This window comes from Camelus ferus, chromosome 17, assembly GCF_009834535.1.
Source record: "Camelus ferus isolate YT-003-E chromosome 17, BCGSAC_Cfer_1.0, whole genome shotgun sequence".
NCBI classification, from domain to species: Eukaryota; Metazoa; Chordata; class Mammalia; order Artiodactyla; family Camelidae; genus Camelus; species Camelus ferus.
The window spans coordinates 2,917,579-2,936,378 of NC_045712.1; the positions used below are offsets into that span (position 1 = coordinate 2,917,579).

General features: G+C 45.4%; 1 protein-coding gene across 4 annotated transcripts; it reads left to right on the forward strand.

Annotated features, from left to right (window-relative positions):
- Positions 1-260: 260 nt before the first annotated feature.
- On the forward strand, positions 261-17,433 carry CRBN (cereblon). 4 transcript variants are annotated; one of them, XM_032458050.1, is made up of 11 exons: positions 261-636; positions 5,511-5,626; positions 6,233-6,435; positions 7,210-7,359; positions 11,512-11,671; positions 11,971-12,033; positions 12,825-12,909; positions 13,572-13,687; positions 14,165-14,229; positions 14,944-15,075; positions 16,468-17,433. In XM_032458050.1, the coding sequence occupies exons 1-11, from the start codon at positions 543-545 to the stop codon at positions 16,646-16,648; spliced, it is 1,365 nt and encodes a 454-aa protein (XP_032313941.1). In that variant the 5' UTR covers positions 261-542; the 3' UTR covers positions 16,649-17,433. The 4 variants fall into 4 exon arrangements, with proteins under 4 accessions (XP_032313941.1, XP_032313942.1, XP_032313943.1 ...); XM_032458051.1 differs by having other exon boundaries at positions 5,514-5,626; XM_032458052.1 differs by lacking the exon at positions 261-636 and adding an exon at positions 1,942-2,099 and having other exon boundaries at positions 16,468-17,432.
- The last annotated feature ends 1,367 nt before the right edge of the window (positions 17,434-18,800 follow it).

The following is an 18,800-nucleotide window of genomic DNA, read 5'->3' on the forward strand; positions in this document are numbered from 1 at the left end:
ATCTAGTATCAGCCTTAAATACTTACTGTTAAAGCCCACTCTCGACAAAGATCTCTGACGCTCTGAGTTTCCTTTCCCGCTGGTTTGCAGAGGTCCTTCTCAATGGACTCATTGCGCACAAGCAAGAGGAAGCGGGAGCCACTCAGTACAATGCGTTGTTTCAGGATAAAGTTACCCAATTAAAAATAAATGGTGAATGATCATGTTTTCCTTTTTGGTTTTAATAACCAGGGCTTAATCCAAGAAACCTGCTTGCTGAGATGCTTTTGTTCAGTGATCATTTGTTGTTACCCCCATTGAAAGAAGTAGCTATGGCTGACTGGTTAGACGCTGGAGGGATGAAATGAAGGAAGGAGCAGATGGTGAACATGAAAGGAGGCGAGGACAAGGAGGCGCACGGGGAGGAAAAGATACCGCAGATGGTCGCGTCGCTGACCCTGGGGCCGAGCACAAAAGAAGAAAGAGGAGCAGCGCTTTTCCAGCCACATCTGCTGACCCCGCCAGGCTCACAGCTGGTTCTTGGTTGACCCAGGGTGCAGAGCATGGTTCTGGTGCCACCTCTGGGGAGGACCCGGCAAAGTCAGAGTCCTGCTTTAGGGGCCAGATGTTTGCTATGTAAAGAAACTTCTGCTGTAGGTAAGCACAGTTCTTTGCAATTTATAAACCATAGTGAAAGTGATAATGTATATATATGTATACTCGGTATGGCCCCTCCCCCCACCCCCCCACACTCACACACACCTAAACACACATACCAGCCCATGTCCCTCATCTTTCTATAGTTCTATCCGGTGTTTCCCTTCCTCTCATTCTGACGTAGCATCATCCTCCAGCTGTCTCGGGTGATCACCTGAACTCCGCTGACCCAGCACAATAATGTACCACATGTGATTGTTATCAACCTGTAACCTGCAGCTTACGTATAATCATAAGAAGTGATGGTAGCATTAACACTGCAGGCATTATTAACTAGAACAAATCTGGAACACAGTTTGGCCCATTCTTGTTTGGCAAATGGGTTCATTGCAGCCATAAATGACGACCAAGGCCACAGAGAGATGCCGGGACAGAAGGCAGAATGATACACAATGGATTTATCAGCCTCTCTCCCAAGGAGGGTTTTGGCTTTTAACTTTTCAGTGAGAGAATTCTCAGAACACATATTTTTTAAAATACCAGATTGGTTAATGTTTTCTCCAGAACAATGCTGCAGCCTCCTCTCACCCTTCCACTCCCCCACCCTATGTCTAGATATTTTATTTTATGTAAGGATTTTTTCAGTTTCCTTCTTTGCTGAAAAAATGATGTTGAAAAGGCACCAAGAAAACTTTTGCCCGTCCTCCAAAATGAAAAATCTTAACCAGTCACAACCCCACCATTGTAACAGAATTATGTTTCTTTTTGCATTCTATAGTCTTCGCTTCGAGATGGGTGCATATAATGCCTCATTTTTCCTAGTTGAAGTAAGCATTTTATATTCTATATAAATTTTATATTTTTAAATTTTATATTGTGACTAGCCAATCATAGGTCTTTTTCTCTTCTGTGTAATCACCATTTCGAGTATTGCTCCTGATTAATACGTGTTAATTTTTAACTGGAAACTACTGACGATTGTTGGAAAGAGAATCAGCTATAACCCAACCGCCCTCGGAATAACTGCTTTTCCCCAGTCTTCATATATATAATTTTTCCTTTAAGAATTGTAGTTAATGCTGTATTGACATGTTTTTATTTGCTCCCCACCCCCTTCGTTAAGAGCGAGTTGGAGACTAATCAGAGCCTCAGTTTTCCCAAGTGTAAAACGTCGTGCCAGGGACTGGAACAGGCGCGGCGCGCACGGAGCCACAGTGTCAGCGGACACAGCGCCGGGTCCTCGCGGCGGTTTCCAGGCCCGGCCGGCGCGCTGTCTGCCCCGCGGGCGCCGCCAGGGGGCGCTGTGGGCCGGACTCGGCGGCTGCGCGGCGGCGCGGACCCTCCCTCCGCGGCCCCGGCGCCGCCCTGTCCCAGGCTCCTTTGCGGGTAAACAGACATGGCCGGCGAGGGAGACCCGCAGGACGCTGCGCACAACATGGGCAATCACCTGCCGCTCCTACCTGGTAACCGCCTGGGGCCGGCCCCCGGCGGCCGGAGGGGGCGACGCCCGAGCCGCGGGCAGGGAGGCGGGCGGGGTTGCGGAGCCGTTGGGACCGCGCTGGGCAGCGGTCGCGCGTCGGCCCGCCGGCCGGCGACCGAGTCACGGAGCTTTTCTCCGCGGCTGGGTGGCCCGGGGCTGGGGACGAGGGCTCGGGAGGCGGGGTTTGCCGCCAAAGCCAGGGACCCCGTGCTCGCCGTCCTCCGTGTGTCCAGAACGTAGCCCCGAGGAAATGGTCTGAAGCCGGCTGTGGGGAGAGAGGAAGCCTGGGTCAGCCTAGCCGCCGAGACTCCTCCTGGACGTCTTCCCTTTGATAAGTGACCGCTGACATGTATTAAGCCGTTACCGTGTCAGCGGCCCCGCAGTCAGCACTTCGCGTGCGTTTGTCCGTTTCATCCTCCCCACATCACTTTTCTGTTCCCGACTTGGGGGGTGAGAAACGAATTGGCAGATGAATTCAGTGACTTGCCCAAGGTCACACAGTTGCAGAGCCAGGACTGCTGTCTGAGTCTGTTTGTCCGCATAGTTGGTGTCTCTTAACCACTTCACTATGAAACAGTGTTTGGTCTGTTCTCAGGCATATAGTTCGAGCACATGATAGAATATGCTTAATTAGAGATAGAATGTGCTTAATTAGAGATACTTAGGACTGTCGTGTTCAACTCCGTTTTCTGTTTGCTTTATGCTTCATGAAAATTTAGATCATGGCCTTATGTTGGAATACTGGGCAGGAAAAAAAATGGGATAATTGTACAGTCTTGTCATGGAATGCTCTAGCAAAGAGATGCTTTTCAAGAGGCGTGTCAGCCAAACTGAGAGTGTTAGCTGAGTCCCTTCACTGTGTGCGAGGAAGTGTGTTAGGTGGAGATGGAAAGAGGTGTGATACACAGTCTAATGCTTGATTCTGAAAATATAACTAGCAGAAGGCAGCTGATTTAGGCCAGATAAGTGAATGCTGCCACGGTCCATCAGAGGGAGGGATTATGCAGGGCCGAGAGGGTTTGGTGAGGAGCCCTGGGTGGTGCAGTTGGAGACCTCCAAAAGCATATAACTGAGGATGGGCTTGCAGAAGATGAGGCCTGGAGAGTAGGTTGGGTTGAGGTGTTGGAAAGTGTGCGTCTCTCTCCAGTGGGATTGGGAGTTTTTTCCCTGTGGGTTGCCAGGAAACAGTTGTGAGTTTCAGACTTAAGGGAAGCTATGCTTGGAGGATTAACTTGCCCGCTGGAGTGGTGGAGTGGCGTGGATTGGAGAAGGAGGAGACTGAATGCATGCCCATCATGTAGGAAGGGCCTTTTCCATAAAAATTAGTCAGAATCAGAGTCAAAGATGCTGAAGCCAACCTAGCTGAATTGGAGTCAACTGAAGAGCTGAACTGTTTTTTTCAGAGACATCAGCCTGGCCCCGTCCGTGCCAAACCCAGTGTGTCAGGGAGGATGCTGATGCTCTGTTGGCATCCACATGGTGCTCCTGCATGAGATGAGTCATCAGACTTCACCCTGGTAGCTCTGAACAGTCAGTGTGTGTTGTGTCAAAAAAAAAATCAGGAGAGGGCTCAGGGAGGTTGTCTATATAATAATAATCCTTTTGCAAATCATACATGGATTTTATGTTTAGAAACATTGGATTGTCTGTACATCCATGCAGTATTTGAAGAGTCATCCCCCTTAAGTGCCAAGGCAGTAGCTTAGTATTTAAGATTCGAAGAATCTGTCCCAGCCAAACAAAACATTAATAACCATTTAAGTAGGGGGAAATAGGTTTCAGCCGTATCTATAAGAGGTCACTTTTTATATGGAAATCATTCAGAGACTAGAAGTCAGAGCAGTTAAAATGTGAACTTTAAAATTATGAATTCTAGCCTTTGAGCTGAGAGTTGATCTTTTAAACTTTGTGTAACAGAGCAATAAAGTGTCAGAGTGCCTAGTGAAAGTCAGAATGGTGAATACAAGGAAGTCAATTCAGAATATTTTTGTTACCAGTTTTGATTTTTCTTAGTTATTTCTTAGTCTCTTGTAGAAATTTCTTTGTGCTTAGGAAAATTTTGTATGAAGTATTAAATCACTGAGCATTTGAATTTTAGGTGAAATAGTTACATTGTTCTCTTTGACAAATCCAGATATCTAAGTAACTCGTAAGAATTAGTAGAGTCCAAGGCAGTTGCTGTATTGAAAAAGATGTGTGTTTTCTTGTTAGGGACCTAGCTGGAGGTGGTTTAATTTAAATAATGACATGCACAAAGGAAAATGACTATTTTATAGAAATGCTTTATCTGTTTAGAACTTTACTTGGGGGCTTGCTTGGTTTATTCCCTTCCCTCCCTCGCTCCCTACGTCCTTCCTTCCTGTCTTCTCTAGAAACTCTTTTAAAGTTAAATGTTTGAAAGAACCCAAGAGATTGTCTTGTTCATGCCGGCCATCTTTCAGATGAGGAAACTAAGGTTTAATCAGGGGGATGAGTTTTCTAAGGTGTCAAAATGAGTTACCAGCAGAGGAGAAGAGAGAAATCTCCCATGAGAAGAATCTCAGATAATTTGTTCAGATAGTCCCCCTTTAGAGAGGCGGGACGCAAACCCTGCCCCTTAGGTGTGGGTTGTGCCTCATGACTTGCTTCCAAAGAGTACCGTGCGCAAAGGAGGGAGACGCCAGGTTTGCAGTGGAGAGGTCTGACCAGCATGCCTCAGCCAGGTGCTCAAGGTCACTAGCAGCAGCTGTAAGTCTCGTTGACAGTGCGCACCCTGATGTGACATGACGAAAACGGCCCCTCACCTCCCTGGTGTTCCTCCCCAAAGCTCACATCCTAGTTGAGGGACGTTCTACAAAATGCCTGACCAGGAGCCCTCGAAACTGTCCAGGCCATCTAAAACAGCAAGTCTGAGGAACCAGCCCAGCCCAGAGGAGGCAAAGGGATGTAACAGCCAACTGTAATGTGATGTCCTGGATGTGGTGCAGGAAAAGAAAATGGATATTAGGATAAAAACTAAGGAAATCCAAACAAAATGTGTTTAGTTAATAGTGATGTGCCAACGCTGATTTCTCAGTCATGACAAATGTCCCTGACCCATATGGGACGTTAACTGGAGGGGAGAGGCATGTGAACTATACAGGGACACTCCGTACTATCTTTGTACCTTTTCAGTGAGTCTTAAACTATTCCAAAAGGAAAGGTTGATTTAACAAAGCAGTGGCAGAGCCCTGCCTAGACCCCAACCCCCTGGCTGCCCCTGCACAGTACTGTCAACAGCCCCAAGTGTGTGTGGTGTTTAAAAGAACCCCTCTTTCAAGGGCCCAGAATCCTCATGTAGGAAAATATTGGAAAGCTTTGACATGTTCATGCCTCTGTGTTTTTTTTTTTTCCTTATAATATTTTACTTTTATAGCAGAGGATGAGGAAGAAGATGAAGAAATTGAAATGGAAGTTGAAGACCAGGATGTCAAAGAAGCCAAGAAACCAAACATCATAAATTTTGATACCAGTCTCCCAACATCACATACAGTACGTACTGTTGTAGCAGATCTGGTGTGATAGAGACATACACTTACCTGTGGATAAAAGTCCCTAGAAACAAATGGTTGGTTTTACTGTTACTGGATGTCACCCCACATGAGAAGTTGTGGACGAGGACGTGGGCTCCTTGCCAGTGGATCGAGGGTCTTAGCTGTAATTTTAAAGCAGTTTGATACTGTGTCTATGACTAGTTATAATTCTGTGCAGTTACTGGTTGCCCTCCTTCATCTTCACTGGCAGTGGAGCCATCACAGTAGCTCTCACTCTGTCCCACTAGGTCCCGGGAGTTACTTAACACACTGACGTTTTACACTTGTGTCTGTGCCCTTTGTACAGAGGTGTTTAGCTTAGCCAGAGTATTTGGAACTTAAAAAATGCTCTTGAGTTTGTATGCGATAGATTCTTCACAAAAAATTTAGAAACTCTATATGTAAGAGTCACAAATTGACGTCAGTGTGGGGTCCCGATCACCCCGAGCTCACTAAGTGCTGGCCCCTCGGGGTTCTCGCTGCTGCTCGGCTCCTGCGTCTTCCGCGCCTGTTTCTGGCCCGAGTCCGCCGCGCCGCTGACGCCGCGCTGTGTGCTCCCCTCCAGTACCTGGGTGCGGACATGGAGGAGTTTCACGGCAGGACGCTGCACGACGAGGACAGCTGCCCGGTGATCCCGGTGCTGCCGCAGGTGACGATGATCCTGATCCCGGGGCAGACCCTGCCCCTGCAGCTCTCGCGCCCTCAGGAAGTCAGCATGGTGCGGAATCTGATTCAGAGGGACAGAACCTTCGCGGTTCTGGCTTACAGGTAACACCTAGCCCGAGCTGGCTTCTTCACAGCCTCTGTCGTGCAGTCACGGCTGAGGTCGTTAGGGCCAAAACGGACTACCGTTTCGCGTGCACAGGAGGCTGGACAAGGAAGGGGAGGGAGGAAAAGTCTGAAAGTGCAAGTTGGAGTGTTTTGTTGTGATCGTTACCGTCTAAATCAAACATTTACTTTCACATGCAGTTAACTTTCTGGTATTTGAAAGGTTTTGTATCATTATTTAAGGAAAAACATTTCCAGACTCTTATTTTACAATGTAAAGGATTACTTTTACAAAGGAGTGACTTGTTAATTTCTCAGTCCCGAAACCCTGAGTTGTCCTGTACAGACCAGTGGTAAATGGAAGCTGAATTTCACGTGTCCTCAGACAGCTAGAGGAATTCAGCAGTGGAGGCAGGAACTCGATACAGGAAGTCCCTGCCCCAGTGCAGTGCTGCCGATAAGGGGCAGAAGTGATGGGCTTCGGATACAGAGCATGTCTGGTTTGGGAAATGACAGTTTAAACCCCTGTCAGTCCTGGATCATTTTCAGTGACTAGAAATCTCTTATTTTCCTAATGGGCCCTAATTACACTTCCTGACGCCTCATTATATATCTCAATTCCCTGAGTGCTTTTTAAAATAAATAAAAATAGAATAGCTTTGCAGTGAGGGCCGTTTTTGATAAGTTGTTTTCCCACGTGTATTGCTTTTGTCACCTTTCATATTTGAAAATTAAATGTTCAAAACTATTTCCTTTTCAAATGTCCCCTGGAAGTAACGCACAGGAAAGGGAAGCACAGTTTGGAACAACAGCGGAGATATACGCCTATCGGGAAGAGCAGGATTTTGGAATTGAGATTGTGAAAGTGAAAGCGATCGGAAGGCAGAGATTCAAAGTCCTCGAGCTCAGAACACAGTCAGATGGGTAAGAGACACTTCTTCCTTGGAGCCTCTTAAATGTCGTAAAGTGGAGTGGTTTTCTTGTATTTTTTCTGTTCTACTGACCCTTCACACTTTGTACCTTTTATCTAGCTGTCCTTCCCTTTGAAGGTGTAGCCTAATGGTTTCCAACTTTGCTGTGCGTCAGAATCCCCGGGGAACTTTCTAAAACTACATGCTCGAGCTCCACCCTTGCTTCCCTTTCCTAGAGGGCAGTGGGGTCTGGGGTGAGGCCATGGCATCTCCTCTTAGGATTTCCAGCCGATTCTATCTCCCCCCAGGTTTGAGAACAGTAATGTAAACCCAGTGGGCAGTGTTATTTGGGGCAGGGCTTCTTTTGGATTGAAGACTTCTCCTCAGGTTGAAAAAGGGTGAGCGGCCTCCATGCGCTGTCAGTCGTGGACACCGTCCACACTGAGTGCACATCTGCAGGGAGAATGTTCGGTCGCCTGTCAGTGTATTGTGTGCTTAATACGTTACCAGTAGGTGCCTCTTGTCCCTGGGCCTTACACAGCTTAGAAGTCTTTGAGTGCTCTGTTTTAGCAGTGACCATTCTGGCATAGCTCTCGTGATTAGGGCTTTTTCACAGATTTAAGGGATACTTCATTTTGAAAACATCCAGTTCACCTGTATCTCTTAAAATAAAAATCAAAAAACCCTGCAGAGCATTTGTCCTGAACACTGCATTTTACCTTTCTTTTTTAAGTTTTTCTTTACTTTTTTAAAAATTTTTAGTTGGGGGAGGTCATTAGGTTTATTTATTTTTAATGGAGGTTCTAGGAGTTGAACCCAGGAGCTTGTGCGTGCTAAGCACGTGCTCTGCCACTGAGCTGTACCTGCCCCCGTGCACGTTACCTTTTACGGGAGTGGTTCTCAGCCCCGGCATGTAAGAGTCGTCAGTGAAGACTCAGAAAGATACAGATTCTTGGGTCCCCCAGCCCTAGTGAGTTGGTCTTTAATCTGCAGCCAGTGTTGAAAATCTTGTCAGATCTCTGTGTTGCACAGGTAATGTCTTTGGACACTTGGACATTCAGAGGTTTGGGTTTTTTTTTAAAGATTTAAAAGTAAGAGCGACATGAGGGTAATCACTTTTTCTCTGTTTTGTTCACATAGTGGGTGTTACTAAACATTACTGTGAAAAAATCAGTGGGTCAGTCACCCTCTGGGGCCAGATGGAGCAAGGAAGGAGGAGGGAAGGGGCGCAGGGGCCGCAGAGGTTCGCGGTCCTTTCCGCGGGTAGTCCCCCCCCCCCCATCATGGAACAGTGTCCCGTCCTTACAGGACTGCGTGTCTGTCTCCCTCAAGAGGCGAGCCGCTGCAGGACAGTGGCTGAGACCGCTCCGCGCGCTACATTTAGGACCGTAACTGTTACATGCCTGAATGAAAGACTCTCCCCCCGAGGGCTCTGCGCGGAGACAGTTAGCAAGCTGTTCTCTTGCTTTGGATCTCACTAACACTACTCTGTTTATAAAATTTTGAACACTTGTGAATACTATATTCCAGAAACCATAATGGCAAACTGACCTGGGGAAAAGTTCTATTTCGGAGACTGCCGACATCAGTGACTTCCGATTGTGGAAACTAGTTTGAACACTAGGTGGCAGTAGACCATTAACGCTGAAAACAAGGCAAGGAATTAACACCTGACTCTAGTTGTGAGGCTGGGAAAGCGCAGGTCTCCCTGGTATTCCTTCGACCCCCCCCCCCCCCCCCCCGCCGTGGCCTCTCACAAAAGGGGTCTGTCTTAATGTCAAAGATCTCCATGGAGTGAGAATTCTCTGGTTCCACGGCCCTTCTGGTCCCGTAACCACCTTCACTGGAATTGGTGAAGTGGAGGAAACTGTGGAGGTAATCTGCTAGCAGCTCCTCTTTTTTTAAACAAGGCAACGAGGTGCCAGAGAGGTTGATAATTGGCCTGAAGTTATTCAGCCAGTAGGCACAGCCAGTTGGTTCTAGGTCCCCAGCTTCCAAACCAGTGCTCTTCCCGCTGTACCACGATTCCTCCAAGCACACCTGCAATTCAGGGCAGCCTCCTTTTCTTTAGTAGCGTCGTAGCAGGTAGCTGTCATTCGTCTTTTACATAAATGACGCTTCATATATAACAAGTACACCGCTACCTTCTAATGTTGTCCAAATTAAGAGATTTAATTTTTTTGTATCTTCGGAACACCTGGCATTTTTTTGGAAAATTTACTTTAAAAAAATAGAAGTGCATGGCTGCATCAATGTAGGACCCTTCAGAAACTCCTGAGTATTTCTTAGCATGTAGAGAGGGAGGGGAGTACTCTACTTGGAATTACAAAAGAAGTCCTCTTATGTGTCATGATTGAGACAATTGTTAGTTGAAAAGGTTAATTAAAACTGGAAATCATAAAAAGTTACACAGAATATACCTTAAACATTTTAACTGAAAATGTGTAAGTGATGTGTAAACGTGCCCTCCCTCGTTCTCCTCGACGGCTGCCGTCTCCCGCTTGGGTTCAGATGAGAGAGGGCAGCAGCTGTCTTGCATAAACTGCTTTCATGTGCGGCCTCTGTCTGCAAGTTACACATGGAGGTTTTCTTTAAAGAGAGTTTTTGAAGATACAAGGCAGTTTGAGTGTAAACTCCTCCCAGATCTGTGCAATTGTTTTCCTACCATTGGAATTGTCTAAACCTAATTTGAAAGCATTTTGGGGGGCTCAACCTGCAATTCATTGAAGCAGTTTTAATTTTGTACTCATATTCTATTGGTTGCTATAATATTTATAGAAATTACTTAACTATAATCCTAAAACAACTGCCATAAACAGGTTGGGAAGAAACTCAGCTGCTGGGAGGAGCGGCGGCCGTGTGTGCAGCAGGCCCTGGGCGGGTCTCGCTGATGGAACGCGGCAGCGCTCACCCCAGCGAGGCAGCTCAGCCAGCCTGTGTGCAGACTCACTGTTCACATGCCCACTGAGCTGGTTTTTTGGTAGCATTAATGTGTGTATCATAATAAAAGTTTATGTGCTCAGTGGGTAAAACACAATTAATTCTTGATTCAGTGAATTTTTTTTTAATATGCTCTAATAATAACGTTTGAACATAGTTTGAGCATAGTCACATTTATTTTACCATTTTCCAAAGTCACGTAGACATAAACTTGAACTTGCAGGAAGGAAATGAAGTTAATGGAGTCTAATATCGTGAAATTAAATTACATATTTTCAGACATGCTTAGCTATTTTCACTTAATAAATAAATATCAAAATATCGTAACTTTTTGTGTTGAGCCAGTGGTCACAGTGAAAGACCACTTTAGATTTCCTAAACAATTATGAAGCAGAGACTTTTAATATATTTGACTCTGGCAGTCTGACGGTGTTTTGTTTAGGCATTCGGATGTGTGGATGCCTCCTGCCCTGGAAAGCTGTCCTAGGAGATAGGATGCCTCAGGAGACAGTGGCTCAGAGGCACCGCCTTCATCTTGACTTTAAATCACAAGATGTTTGCAACTGTGATATTCTCAAGTAGCATTCTGGAGTGGTGACCTTACTATCATGAGAAGTTAAATAATTTTTAAGTAAAAAAAAGATAATGATGGCTATTTTGGTTCTTTGCATATTTATGATAAATGTTTTAGAATGAGGAGAGGAATGCACATGGAAATACGGCTGCATGTAATTGTCCAGCCTGAGCTAACGTCAGCCGTGTAAATGGGCCCTAGATTTTGTCTTCTCTCTGCTGCTCCTCAGACTGGGTGATTTATGAGAAGGGTAGTGTAGGAGTCGGGCAGCAGACAGAGATGGGGCAGGAGTGGGGCACAGTAAGAATCTGAGAAATTAATTTAGAACTATCATGATCTGTAGTAGGGGTTGGTTTTATGTAGGTTTTTTGTAATTTTGTTTCATTTATAGACTGTATCTGAAAGGTAAACATCTCCCTGTCTGTTCCACAGTGAGATCAAAAATCTTGAATTATCTTTGGTTTTAACCGTGGTATGATTCATGAAGTATTTTCTGAAACTTTCTTGTGTCTTAACATCAGCATTTGATGACTATGTGTAAAAAAGAAAACTTTGAAAATCTTAGTATGTAAAATTACTCATAATGTTTAGAAAGTTAATAGTTGGAGTTAGTTTATCTTAAAAGTGAACAGCATGCTTGGTTGTCTTTAGAATCCAGCAAGCTAAAGTGCAGATTCTTCCTGAATGTGTGTTGCCTTCAACCATGTCTGCAGTTCAGTTAGAATCCCTCAATAAGTGCCAGATGTTTCCTTCAAAACCTGTCTCATGGGAAGACCAGTGTTCATATAAATGGTGGCAGAAATACCAGAAGGTGAGAAACTGATTTTTTATGCATCTTAAAGAAATGAAGCCCCCCCCCGACACACACACACACACTTTGAGAAAGAAACAGACACCTCTCCTGATTGGTTGCTCAGACACCTGCTGGGAAAGGGGGGGAGGGGGAGGGGGGGGAGGGAAGGACCCTGGGCCAGGAGTCCCACCTTCGCTTCTTATGTGTCAGCTCCTCCCGCCGTTAGCTCTCACTTGAATCAGGTGTTTATTATTCCGTGGGATTTGCCTGTGCTTAACTGTGGTATTTTTAGGTGACCTTTCCCCCTTTGTTTTCAGAGAAAGTTTCATTGTGCCAATTTGACTTCATGGCCTCGCTGGCTGTATTCCTTATATGACGCTGTAAGTAACTCACCTCCAACTTTGTGTCTGGCGGAAGCCATGTCACAGTAAGGCTCAGTGGAACAAAACAAGCTTCAGTGCCAAGTGGGATCTTATTTGTGGCATTAATGACGCTCATTATGTTTACGGGGACCAGGCAGGCATCGGAGACGCTGCTATGTGGACTTGCCTTCCAACTGACAGGCTCTCAGTTTTACATCAGTGCATAGTGGCTGGTCCTGAAGTTGTAAGACAGTGGGGTGTTTTAGGGTTCAATAGAAAGCATTTGAAATTGTGTTGAGTCAAGCGACAGTTACATTTAGATTTCTATAACCATTTATTGTCTCTACAAGAGTATACTAACTTCTGTTTCCTGATCCCTGGTGTGCCAATTTTGAGTGTGCACCTGTGAAGATGGTAAGCACGCTTCCATAGTTAACAGATGCCAGGGAAGGCTGGTGGGTGGCAGGTGCTAGTGCAGCTTACAGCACTGCGTCAGGAAGGGCTGCCCAGGAAGGCCGAGAGGGGCGGCCGGGGCTCAGCGGCTGCGGACGGCGCACGCGCCCCGAGACGGCGAGACCAGGGCGGGGGGGAGGGGGCAGTGGAAAACCAGCTCGGCGCCGGGCCGAGTTGGGGCTTTGGTCATTTCTGCGTAAGAACACAGACACATTTAAATTGGAATTATCACTACAGAATAATGACTTAAGTTGCTACTGGTTTATTAGGTTCATTGCGTTTATAAAGTGGAAAAGCTGATGATAAAGTGCAAAACGTCTGTGAACTTTATTATGGCTACTTTTCTTTCAAACAAGGAAACTTTAATGGATAGAATCAAGAAACAGCTGCGTGAATGGGATGAAAATCTGAAGGAGGATTCGCTTCCTTCAAATCCAATAGGTATGAAAGTCAGTTTCCTTCCTGGGATGCTCACTGAAACTATTTCGTTCTCTGTTTAACGAATCCAAAAATGTTTACTTTTTTAAATTAGTATTCTGAAAAGCATTACACTTTGCTTTTGGTTTGAGCAATTACAAAGTAAAAATTAGTATTTTTTAAATCATTGCAACAAATGTCATAAATCCTTAAGCACTCCTATTTTAGTCAGGGTTTTCATAACAAGTTCAAATTGCAGTACATGGCTTGCATCCAGAAACACTATTGGAGTGTAAAAACCCTCCTTTCCCTGTTCTTTAAGGTGCCTTTAAAAGTGGCCCCAGTTCCAGGACCTCTTTACCTCATTACATGCAGTACCCACAGCTGCTAATGAGGTCCAGTTTAGCTGTTTTTCCAGCCCCTTAGCAGACAAGTGACTTCTAACATGTATTTGATTTCACATTTAATTTGAAAGAATACAGTTATAAAAACAGGTATGGAAAAAGAAGTTACATTTTAGAACTTCCTAGGAGTGTATACTTGATAGCTGATGTGTTTTAGTATTGTTTAAAATTTTGTAAAATGTGCTCTTTGGGACGCCTGTAGAGACAGTTTATATAAAAAGACTTATCACATTTACCTGCTTTTGTAAGTTTAAAGCTTGAAAACCCCACCGTGTCTTTAAGATTTTTCTTACAGAGTAGCTGCTTGTCTTCCTATTGATGATGTATTAAGAATTCAGCTCCTTAAAATTGGTAGTGCTATCCAACGACTTCGCTGTGAACTAGACATTATGAACAAAGTGAGTAAAGTGCACACGTGTTCATTCAGTCTCGAGGGCTCGGGGGCACTGTTGGGACCAGCAGACTACAGGGTCCAGTCAGAGTCGTGCATTTAGAGAACTAGCTGTTTGTCCATCATGGTTTGCATTAAACATAGTTTAAAGGATAATGTAAACATTTCATTTGGGATCATAGAGGAACTCCCTTGGTTTTGCATTCCCCAAATATGAATACATAGCTCTGTGTGGTCTTCATTTTTACTTTGTGACCACTTGACTTCTACATGGAACATATGTGGTTATATTTTTTTGTCTCTATTTCTTTATCCTAGAAGTTCATTAGTTTTGTAGTTGACTGTGTCAGATCTCAGATTGTGTTTTTCTTGCTCCATCTTTAAAAACTGTGTTTTTCAATAGTTGTATGGAAAATAAGATCTTCAGAGGGATCAACACCACCTTGGAGAATTTTCCCCACTAATTTTCTCCCCAATTTTTTAGTGTACATCTCTTTGCTGTAAACAATGTCAAGAAACAGAAATAACAACCAAAAATGAAATATTCAGGTGAGTACTTTATTACATTTTTAGTATACGTCTAAATAACTACATCTTCCTAACTAACTAACTGCCTCAACAGAATTTGACAGTCGAGGCCGTGTTTCCATTCTCCACACGTTTTCCTCCATTACATGACAGTCGGCAAGTGAGGCCTGGGGCCTGGGCTCAGTGCTGGGTGAGACGGTCCTCCTGAGTGGGCGCCCAGACCAACAGCGGCTGGGTCCGGGGTGACTCAGCCCCGTAACAAGCCCTGTAAACTGCAACAGCTGGGCACACCTCCTTGGTGATGGTCTGTCCATTCCTGAGCATCTTACTGCTTAGGGACCCAGCATGAGTGCCTCAGACATTATAGTTCAATCAAATATCAGCATTGCCACATAGGACCAAAGATAATACAGGACGTGCTTCTGATGCTGTGTGATAAAACGGTGTCAAAGTGTTTCATGAGTCATTATAAAGCAGGAAGGCAAGGGAACTGCTGTTCGCAGCAGTAGTCGGCACACGGTGCTGGTCCCTGCCATTCCACTCAGACTCCGTGTATCTTGAGGAAGGTTTGAAAAACTAGTACTCGTTTCCTTAAAGACTGCGTTGACTGCCAACGACTGCCTAAAACATTAAAAACTGCAGCTCTTCCAACCTCGTTTGTTGAACTTCCTAAATACCTGGTTTTTTACTTTCCCTTCCCACCCTGACTTATGCTCTGTGCTGTCTCGGTTTCAGTTTGTCCCTGTGTGGGCCCATGGCAGCCTACGTGAACCCTCACGGATACGTGCACGAGACGCTGACCGTGTACAAGGCCTGCAACTTGAATCTGATCGGCCGGCCTTCGACGGATCACAGCTGGTTTCCTGGGTAACGTGCTGCTCGCTTTACTGTTTTGGTTTTGCCTTAACTGGGCAGAAGACCTCCAAGTCCGAGGCAGAGGTGCTAGAATTTCACTCAGCAGTAGACACTGAAGTGCATTTAAATGTCCTTCAGTCTACAAGTGGCTAGGAGCGGCTGTTTCCGCAGGGACTCGCTGACGGCAGCGTCAGGGAGGAAGGAGGGAGCGCCTGCTCTCCTCACCCTAAGTGTCCACTCAGCCCGCACTCGCTGCATTTCCCCGTCAGCTCATTCTGAAAATTATGACTCCCGAGAACGACAGCTGACGGCTGATCAGCAGGTATGTGTCGGTGGTGAGACACGGCTGCGTCCTCGGACGCGGAGGAGCCGCAGTCCGGGGCTCACTGCGCGTAAGTTACAGGCGGACGTGTCCCTCCCGGGGCCGCCGTGTCTCCGGGCCGTATTTTGAGGGTCTGAGCCACATAGCTGTGTGAAGCTAGAGAATGTTACCCAAACAGCGACAGACACTAAACAGAGAAACCATCAAATCCTGCCTGCTTTTCTGCTAGTTTCAGTGTTTTGCTTTTCAGTCCGCGGCCTGCACAGTACGACTGTGGGCCAGCAGCTCCACCCGAGGCCTTACTAGATTCTTACCTTCAAGAACCCCATTATTGGTCCACATTCTGGGTCGGCCTTTTCATTTTGAAAGAGGCAAGCTGAGTAGGGATTAGTGATTATACTTGCTCCTCTGGACCTTAGAACCACGGTCCAGGCTTATCTGATACCCTACTTAAGAACTAAAACCAGAAGTAACAATATAAATACTAAATGTGAGCTATACTTAGGATAAAGGTAAGTGGTCGCAGTTACACGGCTTGGGGTTTTCGGTGTTTTCTCTAATGCCATTGCTTATATTCCTGGTTAAATTAATTATTTGACAAAATCAATTTGAATTTTATATGAGAAATACACTTATCACGCCCCATCCCCAATTCTAACTCACACACAAGTGTATTTCTATGGCCGGTTGCTGTTTCTAACTTGACTGCCATATCGAACAGCAAAGGAAAAGCAGGTACAAGTTAGAATGTTGTCTTGACAGCCAGCAATTTGTATATAGAAATTCTTGTTAAAAAGATTCTTTTTTCTTTCTTGGCATTGGAGAAAATATTTGAGCATGGCTTAGGAGCACAACCAAGTACCTTTTGTAGACAGAGACTGACGCATCACCGTGATGACCCATACAAATTAGAAAATCTTTTCATGAGGTTTGTCTCGGGACTGTATGAAAGCTCAGAGTGTTTCTTCTCCTCCAGCCTCAGGTTTTGGCTCTAAAATCTGCCTTTCTCACAGGTTTATATGATGAGGGGCTGAGATAAGGACATGAGTTTCCGTAGCTGATACCTTTCCTTAATTTTGTAGGTACGCCTGGACTATTGCCCAGTGCAGGGTCTGTGCGAGCCATATCGGATGGAAATTTACAGCCACCAAAAAAGACATGTCACCTCAAAAATTCTGGGGTTTGACTCGATCTGCTCTGTTGCCCACGATTCCAGACACCGAAGATGACATAAGCCCAGACAAAGTAATACTCTGCTTGTAAACAAACGCAGTAAGGCTACAGCTATTTAACAAATCGGTATTCTAACGTCAGGTCTGCTACTGCTTTTGATGCACACCTAAGTAAAAAGCAGCGTTACAGGGGAGGTTGAGTTTGTTAGTCAGACAGTATTTGAAGATTTAAACTTAAACATACTATTGAAAAGGATGAAAAGCAGTCGCGAACGCTCGGTTTTCAGGACTAGCTGCTTTAGTAGCTTGGTGCCACTATCCTGAGGACTGTGGTGTCTGGCAGCACGTCACTAGGACAGGAGGACATCTCTGAAACTCAGGAGCATGTTTCCTACACAAACCCATATCTGAAATGCCTGTAACTACCCATAACGTGCGCTTCATCATTTGAGCCTAATACGTGGGACGGGGCGGCGCCCCGCGGTGAGGGTGCCCCGCACAAGCACCTGTTCCCTCCCGACAGAGGCAAGGCGCTGTACATTATTTTAAAAGGGCTTTGTTCCTTCTGATTTCCCTTAGTTTCTCTCAGATACTGATTTGTAAATTTTGAAAATATTAAAAAAAGAGTTAAGACGTGCAGTTTGAGCCCCCAAATAAAGTTTCCATTTCCTAACATGTTTGTTTGCTAGTGAAAAATAGTATTTTGTGTATTTGCTTAGTGTTTGGTTATTCTGTTCCAAAGTTTAATTTGAACCTAAACCACTGTAGAGTACAAATGCTAAAAAACCCGTCCCCTTCATAGACATAATGTATTTTGTAGGCTGTTTGTTCAATGTAAATTTAAGAAAATCTGTAAGTAAACTTTAAGAGCAAAACTAAATTAAACATGTTCTTTGTTTAAGTATTATAACATAGCTACTCATAAGCAGGTAACTTGGGTGTAAGAAATAATTTTGAAGGTCAAGTTCTAGACAGATTTGCCACCTACCTCTTGGCTTACACACTGAAGGGTTTATTGGATCCTTTCCTCTGTGTGTACACCTTCACTGCTTTACATTAATTCATTGGGAAAAGTTCAGCTAATCAGGTAACATGTCTGCAGCCAAAAACAAACTGTTAATGTGTTAATTTACCAATATTTTGGTTTTTTTCAAACTTGCTATGGTTTGACTGCCTAGAGTGAAAACCGCAGTTGCCTATCATTTTACATGTTTGTGGGAAGAGAAACGAAAAGCAGCTCAAGAGCGCTGCGGGCTCCTTAGCAGCTGCCGGATTCTGTGTGCCCGGAAGTGCCGCTCCCCCCCCGACCCTCTACTACTGCTGGTACCCTCGGTTTTATGACTTGACCATTTACTCCCGTGGTCTTACACTGAACGCACACATCCCGAGGGGCGCCACGGTGAGGGAGCCCTGCTCTTCCGCCCGAAAGGTGGACTCTCTGGATGTTCTACATTGTTTACCGACACTTGCAAACAAAACTGCTGGTATATTAAAAAGATGCATATAAATACTATGTTAAAATGGTTTATACATGCCAACACCGGGCCTCTGAAATAGCAAAACCTGTACACTTCGCCTGCGGACCAGCAGGCGTTCTGCCGCGCTGGGCCCCAGCGTGTCCGGGCAGCACGCACCCACGTCAGTGCGTTACTCTCTGCCACAGCTCGTCACTGACCTGTGTGCGGGCGCTTCAGAGGCTCCCTCTCTTGCACCACAGCCCGTTATACTGAGAGTCTGCCACACTTCCTCTTAGCTGGGCTTTACCAGAAATATGCTTTCCAAAACTGGTTTATCAAGGTGTAGAACTGCTCTTTGCCCGCAGAGCATACAGATGCTATGACTGGCAACACAGAGAGGAAGATCAGTTAACAGATGTCAGCATACAGCACCTGAAATGGCGCCCTGTGCCGTGCACCGCTTCACCCACTGGAAGCAACTTTTTACTTTACTTTGAAGGGACAGGAGCACCATGTATCCATGGCACCTGACACGTACTGTCTGACACCACGTTTATCCTCCATTCCGAAGGAAATGTTTAGTGAAGTAACAGGCTCAAGAGTAACCCGCAAGCTCACCATTCCCAGGCTTAGTGGGCAGGTAAGGAAATCGCTCTGACAGGAAAGTACTGACTGCCAACTGGAACACAGCTTGCCAGAGCCGGTGCTGGGTGCAGGAGTGACAGCCACCTGGGGCACAGCTGGTCCTCACAGTTTACATCGGGTATTTGATGCAAATTTGTCAAC

Coding starts and splice junctions, on each gene's coding strand:
- CRBN (XM_032458050.1), top strand. CDS start 543: ATGGTTCTGGTGCCACCTCTGGGGAGGACCCGGCAAAGTCAGAGTCCT. Junction 6,436..7,209: donor TTCGCGGTTCTGGCTTACAG/GTAACACCTAGC, acceptor GTCCCCTGGAAG/TAACGCACAGGAAAGGGAAG. Junction 7,360..11,511: donor CTCAGAACACAGTCAGATGG/GTAAGAGACACT, acceptor GGTTGTCTTTAG/AATCCAGCAAGCTAAAGTGC.